This window comes from Amphiura filiformis, chromosome 2 (assembly GCF_039555335.1).
Source record: "Amphiura filiformis chromosome 2, Afil_fr2py, whole genome shotgun sequence".
NCBI classification, from domain to species: domain Eukaryota; kingdom Metazoa; phylum Echinodermata; class Ophiuroidea; order Amphilepidida; family Amphiuridae; genus Amphiura; species Amphiura filiformis.
In genome coordinates this window covers 77712478-77732611 of record NC_092629.1, presented here as the reverse complement: position 1 = coordinate 77732611, position 20134 = coordinate 77712478, and the positions used below count along the sequence as shown (strand labels likewise).

Below are 20134 nucleotides of genomic sequence, written 5' to 3'. Positions count from 1 at the left end.
CATTTGGGCTGTGAGAGAATCTATGGATTCAATGCTTGCTGCCAGAGTAGTCATCTCTGTTTCATACAAAGTTTTCAAGTGGGTTTCAGCTTTGTTGTAGTTATTGTCAATTTGTTTATGCAATTTCTGAGCAGATTCTTGCATTTCTTTCTGTTTTCTTTTGAAATTGGTGGTCAATGTTTTTTGCTGGCCTTCCAATGCTAATCTCTTGGGAGCTAATTCCTGGTTTCTCTGAGCTACTTTGGCAGTGGATCGTTGCATATCGTCAATTATCTTTGCAATGGCTGCAGATAGTTCAATAAGGTCATGACCCCGATGGTCAAGATGGCCGCATGTTGCACAAACTGGAATTTTGCAGTTGGCTTCTCTACAGTACATAGTCACATCTTGGTTTGGGTGTTTCTTACAATGCTGCTGCTGTTGTGTCATGGGATTGCATTTCTGTTCTTGAAGCTCGGCCATTGTAGAAAGCTTATGGTGACTTAAAAGTCCCAATTGCAAGTGGGCATCCGCACACCTTTGGCACAGAAAAGTGCCACAATCATGACAGAAACTGACTGCTTCCTGGCAATGACAACTACCACAAGAGATGGATGAGTTGAAAATATCTTGGTACTCCTTCAGATTTTCGACAAGGAAATTGTTAGGTAAACTATCGACAGTTCCCCCTGGTAATGTGATCACTTTGCGGCATTTTGGGCAGTCAAACTTAGATCGCCTACCGGCAATGCTTTGCAGACATGCCTTACAATAGGTATGTAGACAAGGCAGACATTTTGCTTTACGTTCATCATTGTCATATGGCTCAGCACAAATGGAGCATGTTAAAAACTCGTCTTTGAATTCTTCTTTTCTCAGGACCGGTGACAATGAAGCAGCCATGTTGAGTTTGATTTTATGCACAAAGTAAAATCATGAACGTGATGCTGATATATAGTTGAATTACAATGAGCAGGGCGTGTTAAATACCAACTTGCTGCACTGCGTGGTACAGAATGATTAGACCTGCAATAATTTAGTACGAGTATTCTTTGATTTACATGATAGTTAAAATATTGCCACAATCTATATTCCATTACAGTGTCATGGCCTTTATTTGGGGCTTTATCATGTGGCCTATCCAAGTCAAAGTATAGTAGTGTAGGCTACTCATACCATTTACCTGTTGTTGTTTTATCTATAGAGCTTATTGGTTTCTGACCATGTTTTGTGAAATATATTTATTGATTTAAAACTATTTTTGAATGCTTGCAGTATTTATTTCATTCAAATAGTTGACAAATATCATTAATCTACACATTTTCTATCAGTCAGTGGCACTGTAGGTTCGTCCTAGCTGCATGATGAACATTGGCAGCGACATATGGTGCATATCGATTTGCTATTAAAGCAATAATGTGTGATTTACATAAAGAATAAATTCCTATTTTAAATGTTCGTTTTCACTGTTCACATTGTCCCCTTTAATTTGGACGTATAAGTAAGACATAAGATGAATAGCGATATGCACACAGTTTATACGTCACTGATTCACTGATTCTGATGCTGATTCTAGAGATGTGTTGATAGCCATCATCTAGTGGTTTGTGTTATGCATAATACTTTGTTTATTATTTTCTTTGTAATCTGATATAATTAACAACAAAAGAATCTGACCAACTGACCCATTATTTTAAAGCCTCAAATGATCAAACAGATCTTTTTTTTCTTGGTCAAGTCACCAAAATAATTTGTCAGCACCAGTCCAGGGTGCACACCAGTAAATAATCCCCATTGACATTATGTATAAACAGGGTCTGGGAAAACATCATTTTCTTGACCTGAGAGTGGCTCAGGACTTCAAAACTTACTTTCTGCAAGTTGAAGGTCAGATAAAGACAGTCAGTTCAATGAAAACATACCGAGTCCAGTGACTTTTCACAGAAAATTACTTACTAGATCACCCTGTAGCCCACACCGCTTACGCCAGCTCTGTATTTCTGAAATGTAACACATTTTGAAAGTTTATCCAAATCTTCATTAAAAGTCAGATCCTGCTCATTTTTTGTGTACAATCTACATTACCCAGGCCTAAATGAGGAATGAATATGAATCATAGCCTAATAGTTGGGTATTATATTAAAAGGGCATTTCGTGATCCACAGCATCATCCCCCACCTTTCTAAAAAAAGTTGAGATTTTTATACCACTGGAAACCTCTGGCTACATAATGTTTATATGTACAAAACATTTCTTGCAGATTAATTCGTTTAGCAAAGATATCGTGAATTTGAATTTCGTTCTGGTATACCAGAACGAAATTACAACACATTGTCTATGGAACAGTGTAATACACATAATCATGCATAACTCACAAATGCAAAATCGGAATCAACTGAAATTTTGGGAATAAGCTTTTTTTGTGGATATCTACTGAAAAATGACATAAAAAGAGGATGTTAGGATCACAAAATACTCCTTTAAGTCACACATTCTCACTTTTCGAAACACTGATTTTTCTTCCAAGGGTATAGGAGATTTGTATTTGCGGGTGTGCAATCTAAAGAGTTTTTTATTCAAGTCTGAAGTCAAGTCTCACCTGGTGTTATCACTTAACATTAACTATGTGTACGCATGATCGTTCCCAATTTCGTGAAAAAAAAAGGTTATTTTTAAACTATGTGTTCTCTAATTTGTACCCGTTTTTGTGTAAAATAGGGGTAACAAATGCTAAGAATGTTCTTGAAACTGCACAAAATAGGGGGGTGTTTTTGACTTAGGGAATGATCATGTATTACGCCTTTGAATAGGCAGTGACAACACCAGGGTTTCTCTATGCAAAGGTTGCTGAGGAAAACAAAGGTTTGGGAGGCATTATGGGACACATCTGGTAGAAGACAACAAGGGTTTTGAAATAAATCTCAGACCTCTTCGACCCAGGCTATATACTCTCGCCCCATGTGTGTATATGAACTGAAGTTAAAATACAGGGATTATAGTCAGTGTGTCAATATAAGGAAGTTTATTTCCTGTTAAAAAAGGCTGTAGGCAGTAATGGTAGGTGCCCTGAATTTTGTTCACAAGTATTGAATGTCAAATCATTACAGATTAGGTTAGATAGGGGGAGGCTATGAAAATGATGAGTGTTAGGGAAATTCTATATTGATTTTAAAAGGATTTATTGATTTCATTATTACTTGTAAAACAATATGTACAGACATTTATTTCTATATGTGGTAAAATGCATAATGCACTTGTCACACATGTACATAATTGCTGTAAACATTTTAGAAACATGTCATTTTGTACCTACATTGGTTTGCATACATACATAGGAGTACAAAAATACAGGTGATTATAATATCTTTATACAAAGATTGATCTAAATACACAGACTTAAGCGCTTCAGACTCCGAGTATTATACATTACAATATTGTATGTACAATATGTACGTTATTTAATCTATTGCCATTCTATTTCCAGTAATGTTTAAGTTCTAACGAATGTTTGATGACCGAAAAATCGATATAAATATGTTACATACAATATCTAGCAGAAATATATTATCGATTTTACGTCATCAAACATTCGTTAGAACTTAAACATTACTGGAAATAGAATGGCAATAGATTAAATAACGATGTATATTGTACATACAATATTGTACGCATACAATAAAAAGTCTGTATACTGCTTAATGGGTCCAACTTTATATGAACATTGAAAATAAAATTTAAACAATATTTACAAAAGCAAACAATATAAAACCATCAACAGATCATAACAGCCAATGAAATGCAGTGAAAAAGAAAACTGCAAATTACTATTAAACATGTTAAATAACCAGCATTTTCACAGGGAGTTCACTTTGTGAATAAGGATGTATTGATCCATTAAACATTATTTTAAGATTTGGTAGTTTAATTAAAAATTGAATACTATTACTAACCAATTAAAATGGTTTTACAGAACTAAGAATGTGACTGTATGCATAGAAGGTTTAGTTTCTTTTGATCAATAATTCGGGTCAACAATCAATCATTTTTTTTCAAAATACTTGCATCTCAGAAGTTTTATCAGTTCAAACCAACTGATCTGACAACATAATTCCAGCAGTCACCATCTTTGGTGTTTTTTTTTTTTCAGTCAATGCTTGATTTAATTAATAGCTTGTTTCTTGTGGTTAATGATCTCAAATGTTATTAAATTAAAAGACTTGATAATTAACCACCTCAATAAAAAGAGATACATACAGGCTGATAATTAACTGTTAATAATGTTAATTAAAGCAAATAGGTATGAATTGGAATATGCTCTACTGTATTACTTAATCATGTTTTTAAAACATTCAAAGATGTGAAGAAAGTAACTTCTGGCATTTCCAAAATTCCTTTATGATTCTACTTGATTCAACCAGTTCACTATTCAAGAAAGAGTGTACCCTCATACATTTTCCAATTGAATATTCAATCAAAAGATTAATTGTTCAATACTTGTTCAATAATAACTGCAAATTTGACTGAATATTCAGTAGAATAATTTGAATTTTGAACCGTTTTAATCAATCAAACAAAGTGATTCTCAATTGTTTTGTGATTGAAGTTAAGAGACAAATCTTTTCTGATTGAATATTCAGATGAAATGATTGACTTTCATTGTTTTTCAATAGCCGACTGCGAAAACATTGAAATTATTCACTATAAAAAAATATAAGATGATGCACCATCAACAATCTCTAACTGGAAATCATTTAAAGGCCATTTAAATTTACAGACAAAAAATGCCTGTATGCATAAACGATAACAAAATGAGGACCATATTGAAAGTACTTAAAACCGGAATGGACTTCCTCTCATTTCAGTCCCATTTATCTTGACACGAAGTACTTTTGAGATATGATGTGGGTTATAGACAATTGTATATGTGCCATCATTGTTATCCTGTACATTCCGTGAGCGTGGACCTTGATTAGCTTCTACCTTTGCACCACCAATGTTCATCTTTTGTCCATTCACATCTACAGTTTTAACAATGGCCTTTCTATCAAAAAAGTTATGTTGTATGCCTAATATAATGGTGCATTGCTTTGGGTCAACTTGTTGCTTCTGTTCAGGTAATTTTAACATGTGCCCTTCTCTAGCTGGAGTCATGGTAGTAGTGCTGCTCTGATTTGTAGGTTTAAGCTTCCTCTGTCTTCTCTGCTGAGGAGGCTGCTTCCATCCAATATCACACATATGCTTCAGTGACTCATGAATCTGTACCATAGCTGTATGATGCTTCTCAGTGAAATCAAAGTCAATCTTATCTGATGCAGTCTCAGGTAGCTCTGATATTTCTAATTCATTCAGTCTCTGCATAATTTGGTTGTGTGAGGTTAAGAGCTGTGTGGGATGGCTCATATCACATGACTGGTTAGCAAACTCAGAAGCACTGGTCATTTCGGCTGCGAGAGAGTCTATGGATTCAATGCTTGCCGTCAGAGTAGTCATCTCTGTTTCATACAAGGTTTTCATGCGGGTTTCAGCTTTGTTGTAGTTAGTGTCAATTTGTTTATGCAATTTCTGAGCTGATTCTTGCATTTCTTTCTGATTTCTGTTAAAATTGGTGGTCAATGTTTTTTGCTGGCCTTCCAATGCTAATCTCTTGCGAGCTAATTCCTGGTTTCTCTGAGCTACCTTAGCTGTGGATTGTTGCATATCATCAATTATCTTTGTAATGGCTGCAGATAGTTCAATAAGGTCATGACCCCGATGGTCAAGATGGCCGCATGTTGCACAAACTGGAATTTTGCAGTTGGCTTCTCTGCAGTACATAGTCACATCTTGCTTCGGGTGTTTCTTACAATGCTGCTGCTGTTGTGTCATGGGATTGCATTTCTGTTCTTGAAGCTCTGTCATTGTAGAAAGCTTATGGTGGCTTAAAAGGCCTAATTGCAAATGGGCATCTGCACACCTTTGACACAAAAAAGCACCACAATCATGACAAAAACTGACTGCTTGCTGGCTATGACAACTACCACAGGAGATGGATGAGTTGAAAATATCTTGATACTCCTTCAGATTTTCGACAAGGAAATTGTTAGGCAAACTATCAACAGTTCCACCTGGTAATGTGATCACTTTGCGACATTTTGGGCAGTCAAACTTGGATCGCTTACCGGCAATGCTTTGCAGACACTTCTTACAATAGGTATGTAGACAAGGCAGACATTTTGCTTTACGTTCATCATTGTCATATGGCTCGGCACAAATAGAGCAAGTTAAAAACTCTTCTTTGAATTCTTCCTTTCTCTGGACTGGTGACAATGAAGCAGCCATGTTGCATTTGATATTCCGCAGAAGTATAGATGAGTGTTTACACTGATAGTATGAATTACAATGAGTACTGGGAGTGTTATACCAACTTGTTGCGCTGCATGGTACAGACTGATTACTAACAATACTTTGTACTTAGTCCGAGTACTCTTTTGATTTTAAGTCAAAATATTGCCATGATCTGTATTCCATTGCAATATCATGGGTTTTAGCTGAGTCAAAGTGTACTCATGCTGTTTGCCCATTGTTGCTTTATCTGTTAATTTCTAGGGTCTGACCATGTTTTGTGAAATATATTTATTGACTTATAACTATTTTTAAATGTTCGCAATATGAATTTAATGCAAATAGTTGATATGGATATCATTTATCTACATTTTATCAGTCATTAGCACTGTAGGCCTACGTTGAACCAGGTCCGTACACAGGATTTATTTTGGGGTGCAGAACTTTTAAAATGGGGACTTTATCGAATGAAAACTGCACTTGCACAGGTCTTTTGTAAAAAGTGGACCTAACCCCACTGAAAATTGCCGTAATTGTTGGACTTTTTGAATGCCTTCATTACAAAAAAAGTGGACCTTTGTCAATTTTTCTCCTACTTTTGGACTTTTTTATTGAAAAAAGTGGAACTTGTAAAGGAAAAAGCGTCACCCACAACATGAGCAAAAAAACGTGGGACTGAACAAATTATATACACTTGCAAAAAATATCAAAATAACTCTGTACAAAACTTTTTAAAGAGAAAAGTAAAATGAAAGTTATTTAAATTAAACTTCAACATTACTTGTTTATTTCGCTTATCGGGAGCACTTTCGAGGAAATGTTTTTCATGGAAACACAAAATTTCCGACTTTGGCCTGAGTGGATCAGATCGGGCTACAAATACATAAAGGTGCATGGTCATCATAGGCAAAATTCACTAACTTATTACCTTTACATTCTGTTTGTCAAGCCAGGGTAAGGTAGGGGAGAGCGGGGAGTGTTCGCCCTATTTTTTTCTGACTATCCTAGCGATGTCAATTTTAAGGTTAGGGATGACCTGATTAGCCCATGTGAAAGCCCTATGTCTTAGCTATATACGGCCACAATCCCAGACCTATAGGCCTTACAATAGCAACAGGATAGAGCAAACAAAAAAGTTTTGCAAAGTAGCGAACTTGCCCCATATTGGGGCAGGTTCGCCCATATGGTGGGGTAAGTTCACCCTAATCACAAATAAGGTTTAAACATTGCATAACAATAACATATTCAATGCAAACATTTAGCAAGAGTATACAGGGCATTCATTCTCTTCTGGGGAGTCATTAAATTTGTTGCAGGGGTCGGGTCAGGGTAAAATGTAGGGGTCCAAAGTGAGCTTAAACATATCATGTTTACAACTTCGGGGAGTAATGGATTAGGACATAAACTGTGGTATGAGTAATACTGATATCACATAACTTAAAAAAAACATGTTTTTCAGTAGTTTTACCTTGTTTAATGGTTTAATTATCAATATTTTGCATAATACGCTGATGGGGCAGGTTAAGCCCTCCAGTTTGGGGGTAAGTCCGCCCAGGGAAGATATAGGGCGAACTTGCCACATCCGCAAAAGGGCGAACGAGCCCCTTGTGCACATTTTTGTATTTTCTTCAGGGTATGCAAAACACAAATCGAATAAGGAGATTATAACTGCATTAAATCTTTGACAAATCCCACATGTTCCCAATACAGATTTCCATTAAAACCATCTGTATTTATGTATCAATAATAATACAACATTATGAATGCAAGAACAAATTACGTTTTGGTGTAATTTTTTTGTTTTGACTGCAGTTTGATGAACACGTCCCTATGTGTCGCGTAGCTAATATGAGAAGTTTATAATGACCTATGTCACCTAATTTTGCCATCACCAAATTCCCTGATAGCCGTAGTGCTGAGAAACAAGGGGTGGGCGAACCTGCCCCTAGGGCGAACACTCCCCGCTCTCCCCTATATTGGGGAATTTTACCCCTCTTTAACAAGACTGAACACATACGCTGAAGTTGGATCAACACAATTTTGTCCAAAAATAATATTCAACATAATATAACATTAGAGAACATTTTCCAGTAAATGGTGCATGCATAGTTGAGTGCCAACATTTTGCTAAACATTAATAGCGTGTGAAAGCATTAATTTACAAAACTGTATCATTCATTTCCGCCTTGTCATTTGATAACTACGGAGTAAGTGACATATATTGCTGCCTTGGAACTCTGATCATACTCGATGGGAGCGTGACTCAGGATTTGTTAACTGTAGATATGTGCAGACGGTTGTAGTATCCTTGAGGATCGACATGCTCGAGAATTGCAATTCCTAAGTCAATTCCTGACTGTGTGTCCACACTATGCCACAATTCCTGATGGAGCTTACAACAGGAAGCCAACAGTGACCAAACCATGTTAAAGAGAATTAAACCTAGGTTAGACGTTATTAACATGGATTGAGAATTTCAATTGGCTTGTTCATGTTGTGTAGCCAGTGGCAGCACCGGGGGGATGTTGGCAAATGCCCCCCAGTCAGAACTCTTGGCTCCTATAGTAAAAATCCAAAAATTACAAAAAATATCACTTTTTGCAGCAACTCCCCCCCCCCCAAAAAAAAAAATCCTAGCGCCACCACTGCACCCATAGCACTTGAGGATCACTTGGGGTTCACTTGAGATTTGTGATAGCCTCTCGATTTCACAAGGATAAATGTGAGAAAACTTAGGGATAATCGTTTTAACGACAGTTCAAACGGCAGATTTCCTCTAGTATTTGCTTGAGAACCGTGTTGCTTAAGCAAAAACCCCTATGTGTGCACTCGCCTCATGTATACATGGATTGCAATTGTGAATCACAGATTAGTTACTGTGCATTGCATGCAAGGAACACCAACGCTGCACAGACTTTTACAACATTACTCGTTGACTGCCGATAAACGTCCCAATAAATCGGACTTAGTCACCGGTCAGTTCTCATGATAGATATCCATGGCTAACGATGGTTAACTATGAAAACATGTTAAAGGACATCAAGAAAATTGTCTAAGTTATTTATTTTGAGCTCTTTCGAGTATCGACGAGTAATGGATATATTCTGTAGATTTAGGTTTTGTCTGTGACTGCTAATGTGAGGCCGTCGTGGGTAAATGCACGGGCTCAAACTCGGTGGGTGGGTGTAGCTCTGTCCTGGCACGAAGATGTCTATGTTCGTTAAGTCTTCCGACCGCGGGGGTCCCTCCCAGGGGTCATTTGAGGTCAAATGACTAAAAACTGTCATATGGGCATGAAACTAGGTCGACGGGACTCAAACTCGGTGGGTGGGTGACGTTCTGTCCTGGCAAGAAGATGTTTATGTTCGTTAAGTCATCCGACCCCGGGGCCCCCTCCCAGGGGTCATTTGAGGTCAAATGACTACAAACTGTCATATGGGCATGAAACTAGGTCGTACGGGACTCAAACTCGGTGGGTGGGTGTAGTTCTGTCCTGGCAAGAAGATGTTTATGTTCGTTAAGTCGTCCGACCCAGGGGCCCACTCCCAGGGGTCATTTGAGGTCAAATGACTAAAAACTGTCATATGGGCATGAAACTAGGTCCCACGGGCTCAAACTCGGTGGGTGGGTGTAGTTCTGTCCTGGCAAGAAGATGTCTATGTTCGTTAAGTCATCCGACCTCGGGTCCCTCCCAGGGGTCATCTAAGGTCAAATTACTAAAAAGTGTCGTATGGGCATGAAACTTGGTAGGTACAGTCAACATTTAAAGCAGCATTTTTTGAAGGTCATTTTGGGGTCATCCAAGGTCCCCACGGGTCATCTGAGGTCAAATTAGTAAAAGCTCATATATGGGCATGAAACTTGGTAGGTACAGTCAACATTTAGAGTTATAAGTTTAGGTCATTTTGGGGTCATCCAATGTCACCCTGGGGTCATCTGAGGTCAAATTAGTAAAATTGTCATATGGGCATGTCACCATCAGCCTGGTAATCGCGCCCAGCCGAGAACCGCCAAATATGGGTAACCGCCTAGTCTATTTTAAAACTGATGCATCAATGACTATGTTCATCATGTCATATAGAGGCCTTGCATGCGACGTATCATCCCGTAAATATGGCGGACTACTCAAATGCATTCAACAAAAGCATGATTGCAATCTACCGTGACAGTTCGTCTCACACACATAATCCTGCACTACGATCAAATAGGTTGATGACAACATTTGATTGAATGGACTGCACTCCGCCATAACTACGGTGAAGGACACCGGTTGAAAACCTTTGTTTGGAGCCAATCAATAATTTCATGCAGGGCCTCTATTGTATCATTCTCACATAGATATAGAAATACTAATTTCGTTCACTATCTATATTTTTACTTCTAGTAGAGCTCCAATCTAAGGGTTAAAGTTATGTTTTAGGTTAGGTTAGGATTTTTTAAAAGTACCCAGTACAGTGAACTTTATGGTACAAATGCTCGCGAATATTTTAGCATAGGCCTATTGAAACTAAACTGGTGAAATATGGGACAAAAGTGGAATAAATTGCATAAGCGCTAAAATGGCATTCTGTGGCTATAAAATGGCCAAATATGAGGTTAATTTCGACACAAACCAATACACAGGCGTCAATATTGGGGGTGATTATATTGACCATCCCCTGGCAAAATATTGTGGCATTTATCCCCCGATCTACGCCTATGTAATTTAGAGCCCTGTGACTCCATCGGTCTCCCTCTCCTCTCTCTACTCCCCCCCCTCCTTCCTTTTTTTTCTTCCTCCCCTATGCGATACGTAATCTATTTCCTCTTCTTTCTATATCTAACCTCCTTGGGCCTACATATTAGTACTGATATATCATACGCTGGCGAAATTACGTAATTAATCGGATTAATTAACATACTGAGAAATAGGTGAAAACAATTTTGACAAAAGGAGTTGTCCTTGTCAATTTGTAGACATGTACTTTTGATTATTTACATAGCTTCTTCTCCAATCACTGTGTAAAACACCCATCCAAAAATCTGATTGCTATTATTATATGGATGAATGGACATATCACAAAAGGATTGCTTATCTCAATAGGGCATGTACTTAAGCATTTTTTTAACTGACCGGCGTTATTGGGCGTTTTATCGGAGGTCACCGAGTAATGCCGAAGATCAAAATCGATTTTATGTATTGTGTATGTATCATAGGACGCTCGTATTAATCGTCTCTATGCGCTTGAGAATTCAACAATATAATAATGGTAGCTCTATTATAATACACATTAATGTTTTAAGCAGATAAAATTCCAAAATATAATACGTTTTCTGCCTTTGCTTGTCACGTGGTAGGCCTATGTTGAAGTTGCGATTATATTTTTAAATAAGTTTCAGCTGAATAACAAGAAGACAAGTGGCCTAGTGGTCTAAGGCGCTAGGCTCATAGAGTACTAAGCGTTGCGCCGTGAGTTCGAACCCCGCCTCTGCCAAACTTTAAAAGAAGTAAATTAAAATTTGACTTTTTTTAATTTCATATTTGGGAAATGTGACTGGGAGAATTTATGTATGGTGTGGAGTGGTGTGATAGGGCATGTACTTTAACTGGCGGCGCGGTCCGGTGACTAAGTCTTTATTAGGCGTTTTATCGGCAGTCAACGAGTAATGAAGCAGGCCTGTTACCAAGTTTCGTCAATGGATTTTGACTTCAAATACTTGTGACATTGTGATTGCCTACGCCAACACTTCTACACGTACGCAATTGAAAATCAGTCAGAGTAGAGGGGGATTTAAATTGATTTAAAAGACGTATGTGTAAATGATTGTTTGACGTAAGAAATTGCGGCCTACAAACACTGGCTGCATTGTGTTTTTTTCTGGTGGGCAGTAGGGGCAAAGTGAAGTATCGGTGGCAGGGAGGGACTGAATTTGTACCCAAAATAGTGTCATTTTTTTACTCGGCTTTCGGGGATGGGTGCAGGGAATTCCATAAGTACCCTTAGATTTGTTCTGCATTGGTAAAATGCTCAAATATAGCAGCCAAATCTATAACATTATATTCACAATATTGTTTCAAAATTCAATTCTTTGTTTAGGCCTACTAGCTTAACACTGGACAAATTAAAATAAGGGCAATTATTTTTTAGCTGAATAGGTCAAGGTGTCCATGGTTACCGTAGGTACGGGTACAGATGTTTTTGACTCACCCTGTATAAGTTTTTGTACTTTGGCAAAGCACCTGCACAAAGTCAAGTTATGATATTCAAATATGTGGTGAGTTTCTGTGTGAATCATTCATCAGTTAAGTATAGGATATCTATAGCTTTAATAATTTCCTAGCAATCACACCTACTAAACTGGAACATATAGGATATGAGGGTATGGAATTGGGTGTAACCAACTATTATGGGTTACTGGGTGGCAGTGTGGTATTCGTGGGGGGTTAAGGAGTTGCACCCCAAATGAGTTGCTTTGCTGATGCAATCCCCAAAAGAAAATTTCAACCCCTTAGAACCACCCCCCAAAAAAAAATTTCAACCCCCTAACCCTCAAATAGGGTAAATTTGAAAATTGGTCTGGTAAACACAAAATTTCATCTTAATTTTGGAGCACCTTAAATTTGGGCTAAAATATTGTACAATTGAAAAATTGTTCGCACTTTGTGCGCAATTGTTACAGTAGCACACAGAAAAAATGATGCATCAGGATTATTTTTGTCTTTTCCCCCTCAAACAACTGACCCTGATACGCCACTGAATATGTAAAATACTAGTACTTGGACTTTCAGAAGGGTTATTACAAAGGCCAGACTGCTTGATGGCCAAATTTGTGCACACATATTTGTGACATGATCAAGGGAATGAGTCGCATGTCGACTCTGGTCGAAATTGAGTTTTACAAAAGTTTCTGAAGGGGACATTTAGAGCTTTCAGAAACTGAAAACCCCAAGTTGATACGACTTTTCCTTGCGAAGTTATGTCACTTTATCAATCGCTGAAAACAATAGAAAACAAAAGAATTTTAACACTTTCTTTGCCAATATCTCAAAATCAATGTTAGCGACATCCGACTCATTCCTCTTGATCGTGTCACATTTTGTGTTCACTGTATAAACAGTGTTTAGACTTTTTTGCATCACCACATTTTGAAACATAAAGCAAAAGATTGCTGATACTCTATAGTAAAAACAATGATGTTCATATTCATTGCAGTTTCATTGTTTTTCATGTGCAAATAATCACATGCATACATCTGGCAGTTTCGTTCCATTCGGCACCCCTGGCGTTCACTCAGTTGCTGGAGTGAATAACATCGGAACTGAGCATGGTAAACAATAAGCATATTTTGTGCAGCATTTTCAGTCATCAGCCTACACACTCACATTTCATACAAGTAGCAATTTATCATTTTTGCGTTTTAGCAAAAAAAGTGCATTGATGAAGGGTAAAAAAATGGTTAAATTACAAAATAGTGGTGTTTTTTAATGAAGATGAGATGCAAAAAGGGGTGCTTTCAGAGTTTGCAGATGACCATGCCTACCCGCAAGGGATGTTTTCAAAGTTCGCAGATGAGCAAGATGACCATACCTCACGGCTGTTTGATGTATATAGAATTGGCTTCATTATTAACTAAATGCAAACTATAGATGGCGCTATTTATCCTAAATCATATTTCTTTATTTGCAAGGGTTAGATGATTGTCTCGAGACAGCAGGAAAGCACAACAACGCAAAGAATAGACTCCGCATTGCCCCACGATCATGAGGACCATTTAATACACATAAGCTTATTTATAATAATTTCACAATCTCATAGAAATTAAGACTATATTGAGATAATAACAGATTTCATATCAATTAAACAAATTATATACATTGAGATAATTAATTGCAGCAAGCATTTGGAATTATTGATTATCTTCATATAAATCAATAAACACACAAATTATTGGAAAAATGTGTACAAGCCAACCATACAGGCTGGACAAACAAAAGTTGACTTCTGAATCACATTTAACCAATTTCATCTTAAGCAAATCTTAAGCATATCTTAAACAGATACATCTTTGGATCAAACAGAGGATTGGATTGGACAACAGCATTTTTAACCGCAATTAAATAATTAGAAATCTCCAAAAGAATAAACAATGCCAACACTAGCAAACGAACATTTTGTATTCAGCAAGATCTGGCATCAATGCTTAAACCATTTACTGATATATAATATATTAAATCCACCGTTATTTACAACCAAGTAATTAAAGATACTCCAAATAAGCAACAAAGCATTTATAACCCTGGTATAAAAACGCAGTAGAAAGGGAAGAAAGCATGAAGGCAAACAATAGCCCACTAAAAACGCAGTAGAAAGTGGAGACAATCTACTGACGAGATTCTTCAGGTTTTGAAGAAACTCCATACAAAGCAATCAATAGCCCAATAAAACCAACAAATACCATAAAACGCAGTAGAAAGTGGAGACAATCTACTGACGAGATTCTTCAGGTTTTGAAGAAACTCCATACAAAGCTTTCAATAGCCCAATAAAACCATTCAATACCATAAAACGCAGTAGAAAGTGGAGACAATCTACTGACGAGATTCTTCAGGTTTTGAAGAAACTCCATTCAAAGCAATCAATAGCACAATAAAACCAACCAATACCATAAAACGCAGTAGAAAGTGGAGACAATCTACTGACGAGATTCTTCAGGATTTGAAGAAACTCCATTCAAAGCATTCGATAGCCCAATAAAACCAATCAATACCATAAAACGCAGTAGAAAGTGGAGACAATCTACTGACGAGATTCTTCAGGTTTTGAAGAAACTCCATACAAAGCATTCAATAGCCCAATAAAACCAAACAATACCATAAAACGCAGTAGAAAGTGGAGACAAGCTACTCACGAGATACCACAGGTTTCGAAGAAACACCCCCACCCTCTATAAAAACGCAGTAGAAAGTGGAGACAATCTACTGACTAGATTCTTCAGGTTTTGAAGAAACTCCACCACCCTCTATAAAAACGCAGTAGAAAGTGGAGACAATCTACTGACGAGATTCTTCAGGTTTTGAAGAAACTCCATATAAAGCATTCAATAGCCCAACAAAACCAATCAACACCACAAAACGCAGTAGAAAGTGGAGACAATCTACTGACGAGATTCTTCAGGTTTCAAGAAACTCCCCACCCTCTATAAAAACGCAGTAGAAAGTGGAGACAATCTACTGACGAGATTCTTCAGGTTTTGAAGAAACTCCACCACCCTCTATACAAACGCAGTAGAAAGTGGAGACAGTCTACTGACGAGATTCTTCAGGTTTTGAAGAAACTCCATACAAAGCATTCAATAGCCCAATAAAACCAATCAATACCATAAAACGCAGTAGAAAGTGGAGACAATCTACTGACGAGATTCTTCAGGTTTCAAGAAACTCCCCACCCTCTATAAAAACGCAGTAGAAAGTGGAGACAATCTACTGACGAGATTCTTCAGGTTTCAAGAAACTCCACCACCCTCTATAAAAACGCAGTAGAAAGTGGAGACAATCTACTGACGAGATTCTTCAGGTTTTGAAGAAACTCCATACAAAGCATTCAATAGCCCAACAAAACCAACCAACACCACAACACGCAGTAGAAAGTGGAGACAATCTACTGACGAGATTCTTCAGGTTTCGAAGAAACTCCCCCACCCTCTTTAAAAACGCAGTAGAAAGTGGAGACAATCTACTGACGAGATTCTTCAGGTTTCAAGAAACTCCACCACCCTCTATAAAAACGCAGTAGAAAGTGGAGACAATCTACTGACGAGATTCTTCAGGTTTTGAAGAAACTCCATACAAAGCATTTATTCCCCTTCTATAAAACGCAGTAGAAAGTGGAGACAATCTACTAATGATATTCTTCAAGATTTGAAGAAATTCCATACAAAGCCTCTATTTTTAAGCATAAAGCAGCATAATTGGACATACCATTTTATTGGAGTATCTTTAACCATATTTAGTTAACTGATTCACCCTTCCAGCTTTTGGGAGGGTGGGTGGGATTTTTTGGTCCATCAAGATCGAAGGAACAATTGCAAGTGCATCACTAGGAGAACTATGGACATAACAAAGGAATTAAAAAATAAGACGGGAGACCTGAATGGCTGCACACCACTAAAGTGACAGCTGACTGGAAAGAAAAACTGAGCTTGTTGCTATAACAACATAACAACAACCCCTAAATTAAAACTGAATTGACCAGGAGACCAAAAAACTTTAAGTGTACTTGAGAATGCTCAAGTGGGAATAAGAGGATAAGCCTCTACACCTAGATGCACATGACAGCCTAATGTCCCCTGCTGCTGAGACAATCTAGTTTTTAAAAGATTTGCAACTTTAAAAAACGGAATTAATACCGCCATTAAAACAGCTGGAATAGGTGAAACAAGCAACAAGGAAATTTTATAAACATATTTTATCAAACAATAAAAGGAATTATTTGTATTAAAAGCTTGAAAGGCTAATTACCAGTAACTAAATAGCGCCACCAATTTTGTCATTAATGGATACATTTTATATCCGAAAAAGCTTTAAAAAATACTATAAAAGTGAATAATTTAAAAAAAGAGAGGAAATTGAAGTTGAGAACGACTCAAAAACATCTGTATGCATTAGCACGATATCACTTTTAGCTGTTTAAGCCTAAAATTGTGTTTGAAAAACTAATAAATGATCCCATCAAACAACCGTGACCTACCTGTACCTGCAGATACACTGAGTGCAAGGACCATGACACCATCTTGTTTTTCTCAATAACCATAATTATAATAAATTCAATTCTCTTTCCACTTGTCTTTCCTACAATCCTCTAGCTGGTATAATTAACAGAAGAAAGGTGTACCTGGGTGGAATGTTCCCTAATACAGGCATACGATGGGCAGCACCGGGCATCGAGATAGGAGCACAGATGGCTGTCGAACAGATCAATAAAGAGAGTACATTACTGCCGAATTTGGAACTGGAGTTACTTATCAGAGATACTCAGTGTAACAAGGATATTGCTATATATCAGTATTTCCAGTTTATGGGAAATAAGTCTTTTCCTATTGTAGGTGAGTTTGTCTGTTTTTGTGTCCATTTGCTAGTTTGTATTCAAAAATCTTGTAAAAAGAGTAAGGTACAAAGAAATAGACAAAATTTGCTTTAGGTATTGCATGACTGATGCAGGCTTTAAGAAATTACAAAGGCTTAACTTGACAGACAAAGTAACAAAATACCAAACAATTCTTGCCTATGAACTCATCATAGTATAGACAATACTTTCAGAGTAGTTATGATATTCCTAACATTGTTTGCATATATCACAGCTAAATGCAAATGAGAGTGAACTGAATATTAAACAGAGACAGCCTTCACTGGTTTAGTTGAACTCTAAAATACTCGAAAATTACTGATTCAATGAATGGTGTCAAGATTTTAGACAAAAATGTGGACTGCAGGAATAAATACAAAATAAAAAGTATTCAACAAAAGTTGAAGACGTGGACAATCCACTGGTATTTCTTTACTTGGCATAAATCAAAGTGTCTTTTTTACCATAAACATAATAAGAAATGTCTGGCCATGTTCTTGCAACTTGAATGGTTATCTTTTACGCAGAGTTAGGCCAAATTGAATTTTTCTTAAAGCCTGCATCAGTCATGCAATACCTATAGCACATTTTGTGTTGGTGCTGTGCCTAGCTGTGTGTACCCATTCTATATCAAGCCACAAAGGTCTGCCTAAGGGCCAGTTTCTTGAAGCATGGTTAGTGGTCAGGCTTCCTAAGCCATAGGCAAAATCAAGTTGCTCTGGTTGAGATTAAAATAGACTTGTTCCATAGAGATATGCAAAATAATCTTAATTCTAAAATTTGAGCCAAATCGGACAAACGGTTTTTGAGATATTGCTGTTGAAAGATTCTTTGTATTCTATTGTTTTTGCCAATTGATATATTGATGAAGTTAATGATGAAAATTGGCAAAATGTGCTCATTAATATTAATTTTTGCCAATATTTTGCCAATATATTATGAATAAACCTTCATACTACTTTTACCTTTACGAATTTTGACCTGACACTTTGCCAATGTGTCTCTATGACCTCAACCTTTAACATGTGATTTTCCCGCCCATCTAATTTGCATATTTGCATAATTAATTAGCCTTAAGTATAATGCTAATTAATTATAGAAATATGCTAATTAGATGTGCGGGAACATGTCAAAATCATATAAAATAAAAGTAGTATGAAGGTTTATTCATAAGATATTGGTATAATATTGGCAAACATGAATATTCATGAGCACATTTTGCCAATTTTCCTCATTAACTTCATCAATATATTGGCAAAAAACAATAGAATACAAAGAAACTAAAAACATGTATATCTTGACAACCGTATGTCCGATTTCCTTCAAACAAAAACTATTTTGCTCAGTGTATTTAGCTTAACTTATTCAATCTATTCAAATGGTTCTAAATTTACTTTCTGTTTTCCAGAAACATCGTTTCGAACCCCCTTAAGCCCAATTAGTCCTATATATCAGTGCTTAACAATTTCACATCATACATGTACATCACTTGAAGTTCAATCAATAAAATGGATCCACATTGGTAGGGCTAGCCTACTAGCTTAGGAAGCCTGACCTCTAGCCAAGTTTCGAGAAATTGGAGCTTAAGGAACTAAATCAAGTTTATTTGCACCCATTCATTGATTTCAAATCATTGTCTATTTTGCAGGTATTGTTGGGCCTCCATGTTCAGAAGAGTGTGAGATCATAGGTGGTGTGTCCAAATACTTCAATACCATATCCATCAGTTATAGCGCTGAATCACCTATCTTGTCCACAAGGGAAGGATTTCCTTTCTTCTTTAGGACGATACCGGATACTACAGAGGATACGTAAGTCTATTTTGTCTGTGTGTAAGGCACCAGAAACAAATTTGTTCCTATCTTTGGATGCCTGTTGTCAATGACTATCGACTAATTAATCAGATTTAACGCTAAATTTATATTGGTCAATATCACTGCAGACGCAAATTATTATTTTATCACAATTAACAACAGCAAATTAATTATATCGACCAAAATCGATGGTCGATCAAAAGGTCCAACTAATTTGTTTCTATTGCCTTAGTTTGTTCGTCTGTCTGGTTGGGTTTGTGTGATTGTTTGTTTGACATTTCTTGTCAACCAGGGAAGGCTTTCCTTTCTTCTTCAAGACAATAGGGTATGCCATATCCTACAATAGATGTGTAAGTTTGCTTGTTGTGTTGTCTGTCAGTTTTGTCTGTCTGTCCACCTGTTAATTAATGCTGAATCACCTATCTTGGCAATCAAGGGAAGCCTTTCCTTTCTTCTTCTGGATAATACTAGATAAAGCAGAAGTTGCATAAGTGTTACACCATAAATGCCTACATCAAATATTTTTGCTAAGTGATGTGACGAACAGTTTTTGCAATATACTCCGACTCCACCCAAATGTCAAGCCAATTGTAGGTTAAATTCAGGGTGGATTTAAATAATTATAGGATGATTTTAGTCACTATATAACATCTGAGATATATCTTATAATTATTTTCATGTAGATAACTGCTGTGTCATCTTAATGCACAACGCAACATTTGGGCTATTCCAGTTAAAATCCATACACCCCCTATGGAAAACATGACCTTAATCTCCCACACAGGGAGTGTGAATTTCAAATGGGTTAACCTGAATGGGCAACTCCATTTGAAATCTACACCCCCTGTGTGGGAGATTAAGGTCATGTCTACCATGGGGGGTGTGTGGAATTCAACTGGAATAGCCCATTTGGTTTCC

At 37.0% G+C, this 20134-nt stretch overlaps 1 protein-coding gene across 1 annotated transcript in view; it reads left to right on the top strand.

Annotated features, from left to right (window-relative positions):
- LOC140143496 (uncharacterized) overlaps positions 1-20134 on the top strand; it is an 89728-nt gene that overhangs the window by 20059 nt on the left and 49535 nt on the right. The window contains exons 2-3 of the mRNA XM_072165331.1: positions 17143-17382; positions 19051-19213. Of these exons, the coding sequence (XP_072021432.1) occupies positions 17143-17382; positions 19051-19213 (403 nt within the window). The remainder of the gene's footprint in view (positions 1-17142; positions 17383-19050; positions 19214-20134) is intronic.